Source organism: Eriocheir sinensis, chromosome 61 (assembly GCF_024679095.1).
Source record: "Eriocheir sinensis breed Jianghai 21 chromosome 61, ASM2467909v1, whole genome shotgun sequence".
Taxonomy (NCBI): Eukaryota; Metazoa; Arthropoda; class Malacostraca; order Decapoda; family Varunidae; genus Eriocheir; species Eriocheir sinensis.
In genome coordinates, this window is record NC_066569.1 from 9,946,590 (window position 1) to 9,953,789 (window position 7,200).

The 7,200-nt window shown below is 51.2% G+C and overlaps 1 protein-coding gene across 3 annotated transcripts in view; it reads left to right on the forward strand.

Moving 5' to 3' along the window:
- The window catches only part of LOC126986416 (uncharacterized), an 8,463-nt gene extending 1,505 nt beyond the window's left edge, over window positions 1-6,958 (forward strand). Inside the window, exons 2-4 of one of the 3 annotated variants that reach the window (XR_007739707.1) lie at window positions 3,201-3,465; window positions 4,263-6,625; window positions 6,801-6,958. Coding sequence is in view for 1 of the 3 variants with exons in the window: in XM_050842561.1 (XP_050698518.1) it covers window positions 3,201-3,465; window positions 4,263-5,335 (1,338 nt within the window). In the remaining 2 variants the exon portion in view is untranslated. Of the gene's footprint in view, window positions 1-3,200; window positions 3,466-4,262 lie in introns of all 3 variants that reach the window. The other 2 variants (XR_007739706.1, XM_050842561.1) reach the window with 2 other exon arrangements.
- Window positions 6,959-7,200: the final 242 nt, after the last annotated feature.

Here is a 7,200-nt window from a genome sequence, read left to right on the forward strand (position 1 = left end):
AGGAGGAGGAAGAGAAGTGGAGGAGGAGGAGGAGGAGGAAGAATGAAAAAAAGTATACAACGCTGGGAGCTGGAAGAAGAGGAATGAGAGGAAGAGAAGAAGAGAATGATAAAGTGGAGGAGGAGGAGGAGGAGGAGGAAGAGAAGTGGAGGAGGAGGAGGAGGAGGGAAGAGAAATGAAAAAAAGTATATAAAGCTGGAAGATGGAAGAAGAGGAATGAGAGGAAAAGAAGAAGAGAATGATAAAGTGGAGGAGGAGGAGGAGGAGGAGGAGGAGGAGGAGGAGGAGGAGGAGGAGGGAAGAGAAATGAAAAAAAGTATATAAAGCTGGGAGATGGAAGCAGAGGAATGAGAGGAAGAGAAGAAGAGAATGATAAAGTGGAGGAGGAGGAGGAGGAGGTGGAGGAGGAGGAGGAGGAGGAGGAGGAGGAGGATAAAACAGGGAGGAGAGGAGATTAATAAAACAGGTATAGTAACAACATCAAATACAGACAGAAATTAGTGTCATAGAATAAGCTAACGTAAAAATGAAAAAAATATATTAAACGGCCATATTACAATCTCTCCCTTCCTCGACCATTCCCTTTTCAGATCAGTTCAAACATCCGTCATCCAAATCCCGTCCCCTTCAGTCTTTTTATGAACCACTTTTAAAGGTTGCTACATTTGATATATTAATGATTTTCTATACATGGAGTGAATAAGCTATTTTTAACGTCTATAATACAAGCTCTCCCTTCCTCGGCCGTTCCCTTGACATCAGTTCCAGCAGTATCACAAGCTCTCCCTTCCTCGGCCGTTCCCTTGACATCAGTTTTAACAATATCACAAGCTCTCCCTTCCTCGGCCGTTCCCTTGACATCAGTTTTAACAATATCACAAGCTCTCCCTTCCTCGGCCGTTCCCTTGACATCAGTTCCAACACTATCACAAGCTCTCCCTTCCTCGGCCGTTCCCTTGACATCAGTTCCAACACTATCACAAGCTCTCCCTTCCTCGGCCGTTCCCTTGACATCAGTTTTAACAATATCACAAGCTCTCCCTTCCTCGGCCGTTCCCTTGACATCAGTTCCAACAGTATCACAAGCTCTCCCTTCCTCGGCCGTTCCCTTAACATCAGTTCCAACAGTATCACAAGCTCTCCCTTCCTCGGCCGTTCCCTTAACATCAGTTCCAACAGTATCACAAGCTCTCCCTTCCTCGGCCGTTCCCTTAACATCAGTTCCAACAGTATCACACGCTCTCCCGTCCTCGGCCGTTCCCTTGACATCAGTTCCAACAGTATCACAAGCTCTCCCTTCCTCGGCCGTTCCCTTGACATCAGTTCCAACAGTATCACAAGCTCTCCCTTCCTCGGCCGTTCCCTTAACATCAGTTCCAACACAATCAGTCAGCCATACCCCGTTCCCTTTATACGAGTTTTCCATGAACCACTTTCAGGGGTTAATGCCAACACCTAACATATTATTAACTTCCTCTGTTACCAAAAGTATGTTGTAAATAGGCCTAGAAAAACAAGTGAATGTGAGGTATATGTGGAATTCGACCAAGTATTCTCTTTCAGTTCAGTGTTAATATCAGCTAAATCAGTTCTAACCTCGACAGATTTAAATTTGGACGTATTATTCAATCTATGGGCAGCTTAAGTTCTTTTTTTTTTTAGGTAGGCTATGATTTTCAATGCAGACTAGCAGGCGAAGTTAAACCAACTACACACACACACACACACACACACACACACACACACACACACACACACACAGTATCTATAATAAACACAGTCAGTGGATCATGAACGCAAAAACAGACATATTCTCAAACATTCCAGGGCTTACACACACACACACACACACACACACACACACACACATACACACACACACATCTGATAAGACTTCCGCAGACGCCTGAGCATACGGGCCTTCGACTTAAATATAAAGATCACACAGAAAGGGGAGCTTGAAGAACACCCATTTAAAGATCAACACAGAAGCTTGAAAAACACCCATTTAAAGATCAACACAGAGAGAAGCTTGAAGAACACCCATTTAAAGATCAACACAGAAGCTTGAAGAACACCCATTTAAAGATCAACACAGAAGCTTGAAGAACACCCATTTAAAGATCAACACAGAGAGAAGCTTGAAGAACACCCATTTAAAGATCAACACAGAAGCTTGAAGAACACCCATTTAAAGATCAACACAGAAGCTTGAAGAACACCCATTTAAAGATCAACACAGAAGCTTGAAGAACACCCATTTAAAGATCAACACAGAAGCTTGAAGAACACCCATTTAAAGATCAATACAGAAGCTTGAAGAACACCCATTTAAAGATCAACACAGAAGCTTGAAGAACACCCATTTAAAGATCAATACAGAAGCTTGAAGAACACGGTGACACCCATTTAAAGATCAACACAGAGAGAAGCTTGAAGAACACCCATTTAAAGATCAACACAGAAGCTTGAAGAACACCCATTTAAAGATCAACACAGAAGCTTGAAGAACACCCATTTAAAGATCAACACAGAAGCTTGAAGAACACCCATTTAAAGATCAACACAGAAGCTTGAAGAACACCCATTTAAGGATCATCATCACGCCTTTAAGCAATGACCAGGACGTTGCGTGAGTGACCTTCGCCCTTTACAAGTAGCGGCGTCTTTTAAGGTTACGTGCGTCAACGGAAACGCCCCTTGCCCAATATGCCGCCTCTCTGACGCCTGGAGAGGATGCTTTGAAACAATGACACATGCTCTCTCTCTCTCTCTCTCTCTCTCTCTCTCTCTCTCTCTCTCTCTCTCTCTCTCTCTCTCTCTCTCTCTCTCTCTCTCTCTCTCTCTCTCAGTTTAACTTTAGCCTATTCTATGACACTAATTTCTGTCTGTAGTTGATGTTGTTACTATGCTTGTTTTATTCATCTCCTCTCCGACCTCTTTTAGCCTCCTCCTCCTCCTCTGTGTGTGTGTGTGTGTGTGTGTGTGTGTGTGTGTGTGTGTGTGTTGCAACGCCCCCCTCCCTCAACTCAGCGCCTGCCCACCCTCAAGCCCCCACACTTTCAAGGGTTAACGGAAACACCCAACACATTAACTTCCTCTGTTAGCAAAAGTATGTTGTAAATAGACCTAGAAAACAAGTGGATGTGAGATATATGTGAAATTCGACCAAGTATTCTATTTCAATTCACAACCCGCAGGTGACGGTGTCGGAAAGCGTCTTCGAGAGCGTCCTCCTGCCAGGGAGCGGCGCCCCCCGCCTCGCCGCGGCCAACTTCACCGTCTACCGCACCCACGTCCTGGTGGAGGGCTCGGCGTCCCTCACCCTCTCCTTCACCGCCCACTTCTTCACGGCCTGGCGACAGTTTTCTTCCTGCTCCCTGGACGTGTTCGGCGCCGCAAGCGTCGTCTTCCCCGAGCTGGCGCCCCACGAGCACGACAACCCCCTGGGACACTACTTTGCTGGTTAGTGTGTGTGTGTGTGTGTGTGTGTCATGGAGGTAGAATGGATGGAGTCGACACGGCCCGCTACTCCCATTCATTGAGGTGACGCCGCCGAACTGTCATATTTAGGGCCGCAAGATGAGGGATACCCGGGCGAGAGCTCCCGTCCACTACCTTAGTTGACAACTCCAGACCCCGTCTCATTCATTATGATGGTGTTTTTGAGTACTGTATACATTTATTGATGCGGGAGATCTATTTTATAAATACCTGACCTGACAACACCTGACAGCCTGGCCGAGCGTATTAAGGGGCAGCCTGACCTGACAACACCTGGCAGGTAGCCACAACCTTGCGGCCCTAAAAATGACAGTTCGGCGGATTCACTTTTTAAGGCTGATGTCGACTCCACCAATTCCACCTCCGTGTGTGTGTGTGTGTATGTGTGTGTGTAATTCACCTCTTGGCCTGCTGCGGGTCTCTCTCGAGACAGCCAGCCGTTCCCCTACGGAAGAGCACAGAGCTCGTAGTACCGATCTTTGGGTAGGACTGAGACCACTCACACACAACACACCGCGACAACGAGGTCACAACTCCTTGCCTGACGTCGCGTACCTACTCACTGCTAGGTGAACAGGGGCTACACGTGAAAGAAGATAAACCCAACTTATCTTCACCCGGCCGGGGAATCGAACCCCAGTCCTTCTGGTTGTGAGGCAGACGCTCTATCCACTGAGCTACCGGGCCGTGTGTGTGTGTGTGTGTGTGTGTGTGTGTGTGTGTGCCGCGCCCTCCTTTATGAAGGCGTGTCTCCACAGGTCTGGGCCTGGCGAACGTAACCACCCGCGAGGTGCCCGCCGCCCTGTTCAGCGGCAAGCAGAGTGCGGGGCTGCGCCTGAGGAACAGCACCGTGGGCCGCCTCCCCGCCGGACTTCTCAAGGGGGTGCCGTCCCTCCACTACATGGAAGTGATCAACTCGACCGTAGGGGTGCTGGAGGGGCCACTGGGGGACCCTGCCCTCAACACCGCGCCTCATATTGGGAAGAAGCCGCTGCCCGTGCTACTGACACACTCCTCGGTGGGCCTCGTCAACAGCGGGGCCCTGCGGCTGCGTCTAGGGCGGGACCAGACAGTATTGCTGGAGGGCGTGTCCCTGGGCCGCGTGGAGGCCTGGGCCGTAGAGGTGGCGGGCGCCGGGGAGGTGGTGATGAAGCACTGCACGGCGGCACGCGTGGAGCGCGACGCTCTGCTGCTGGGGTGGAACACGCGCCTCGCCCTGATGGGGAACTGGCTGGCCGTGCAGCCCGGCGCCCTCACCCGTTACCCCTGCGATGACGACGGTCAGCACCGCATCTCCGGGAACCACTTCAAGGTGCTGCAGCACCACGCCGCCTTCAGCCCCGCCCTGCAGCACGCCGAGCGGCACAGCGGGCAGCGCGCGGCGGCCCGCCTTGCCTGGAGGCTCGCCACAGCCCTCCACCCCACCTGTGTGGCCGCCAACCTGCCTGCCCCGGCCCCCCAGGCCCCCGCCCCCTGGTCGGCCATCAGCGTGGAGCAGATGGCGGCCTTCGGTGCCGTGGGGGCGGTCATCGGGGCAGTAGTGGCCTGCCTCACCATCGTGCTCCACAGGCAGCGGTGCCGCCGCGGCCGAGACACCGACGCCAACCCACCGCCGCCCGTCCTCATGAGCCGCCTCCTCGCCGCCCAGGAGCCGGAACCGTGCGACCCGGACCCCATCTACGAGGAGCCCCGCCCCATGCCCTCGGAGCCCCGGCCCCTGCCCTCCCCGCCCCTGGGCTGCTCCCCAGGCAAGGCCGCCAGCTGCGGCAGTGGCCGGGACAGGGGGCGGGCCGCGGAGGCGACGCCGAACCACTACTTCATGGCGGGCTAGGCGGGGGAGGGCGTGGCGGGGATGACTGGGCCACTCTACACTCGCGGCTCGCCCCGCCCCCCCCTGTGGGGGTGTAGAGTCCTTACCTCCTCCAGGGCCAGCAGGAGGGACGCCCGCGGCGCGGCGCGGCACTGTCTGGTGTTCACTGGCGGCGCCGACACGACGGAAACTATGTAACAGCGAGTGATTTGTTTCCCTGCTGATGATTACTTGCAGGTGTTGTATTCTTTGATTGTTTTATGCAGTATTTTATGATTACTTGGTGATGCTGGGGGTTTTATACTGTAGATTGTATGAGACAAGAAGTGATCGACGAAGGAGACTTGCCATGACGGGCTTGTACGTGGTGGTACTTGTACGGGCTTGTACGTGGTGGTACTTGTACGGGCTTGTACGTGGTGGTACTTGTACGGGCTTGTACGTGCAGGTACTTGTGCTTCAGTGCTTCACTCGTCACGGGGAGGAAGTGAAATAAGTAATATGGTGGTTTGGTGTACTTGTGTGGCCTCAGCCTCCTGTTACGTGGGCACCGTGTAGTTTTGGTGCCCTACTATTGTACGCCTTCGTGGTCTAGTGGTTAGCGTGCCTGGCTTCTACCCCGCGGGCCCGGGTTCGAATCCCGGCCCGGGCAGTCGGCGTGCAGCTCACCCAGCTGTTCATCCTCCCTCTCGGGCCTGGTCGATAAATGGGTACCTGGGGAAACCTGGGGAAGGTAAACTGTGGTAACCCAGATGTCACGCTGGTGATGGGCTCCCTCCCACCACAGGCTCAAGGGCCAATGTTACGGAGATGAGCACCGAGGCCATGCACCTTTACTACTGTACTTTGTGTTGGTAGCCAAGCACGGGAGATGTCCATCCATATTGGCAGTTACAGTAGAATGTCCATTACCAACACCCAGCAGTTGACAGGGAGTTTGTGTCACCAGTGTTGTTGTTGTTGTTGTTGTTTTTCACTTTTTCAGTAGCTATACTCAGCCTCACATCAACCCAGCACCATTGTTCTTTTTTGGCTTTTTTTTTTTTACTTAGTTCACTCTTAACCCGGTAGCAGCGGGGGTCATGTTTCTTAATGGTCCCTCTAAGCGAGAAAAATTAGAAAAAATCACCCCTCACACAAACCATTTCATAATATATATCAAAGCATTTGTGATCAGTTTATGTATCATCTATTTTGGGGGGTTAAATCATGGCACAAATTTGGCCTGTCGCTGCTACACGGTAAAGCCACAAATTTGGCCTGTCGCTGCTACACGGTAAAGCCACAAGTTTGGCCCGTCGCTGCTACACGGTAAAGCCACAAATTTGGCCCGTTACTGCTACACGGTAAAGCCACAAATTTGGCCCGTTACTGCTACACGGTAAAGCCACAAATTTGGCCCGTTACTGCTACACGGTAAAGCCACAAATTTGGCCCGTCGCTGCTACACGGTAAAGCCACAAATTTGGCCTGTTGCTGCTACAAGGCCAAGCCACAAATTTGGCCCGTCACTGCTACTGGGTTAAAATGGTCCATATATGTCCTCAATGCATGTCATATATGAAGCACGAAGAAAAAAAATACATCACTCGTCTTCTGTACCCACGCTGCATGGCGGTAAATAAAATGTTTTTCTTACCTTGTCACCCTAGTTTGCTTTTCCTGGATTTCCTTTCTTTTAACCCGGGTACATGTGTTCTCTGCATGAGTGGTTAACTATGCATGCTTCTACCATCTGACTCCATGCCATGTGACTCTTCATTAATACACCCTGCTCCCATTTTTTTTTTTTTTTTTTTTTTTACAACAATGGAGACAGCTCAAGGGCACAAAAAAAGGAAACAATAATAAAAAAAGCCCGCTACTCGCTGCTCCTATAAAAAGAA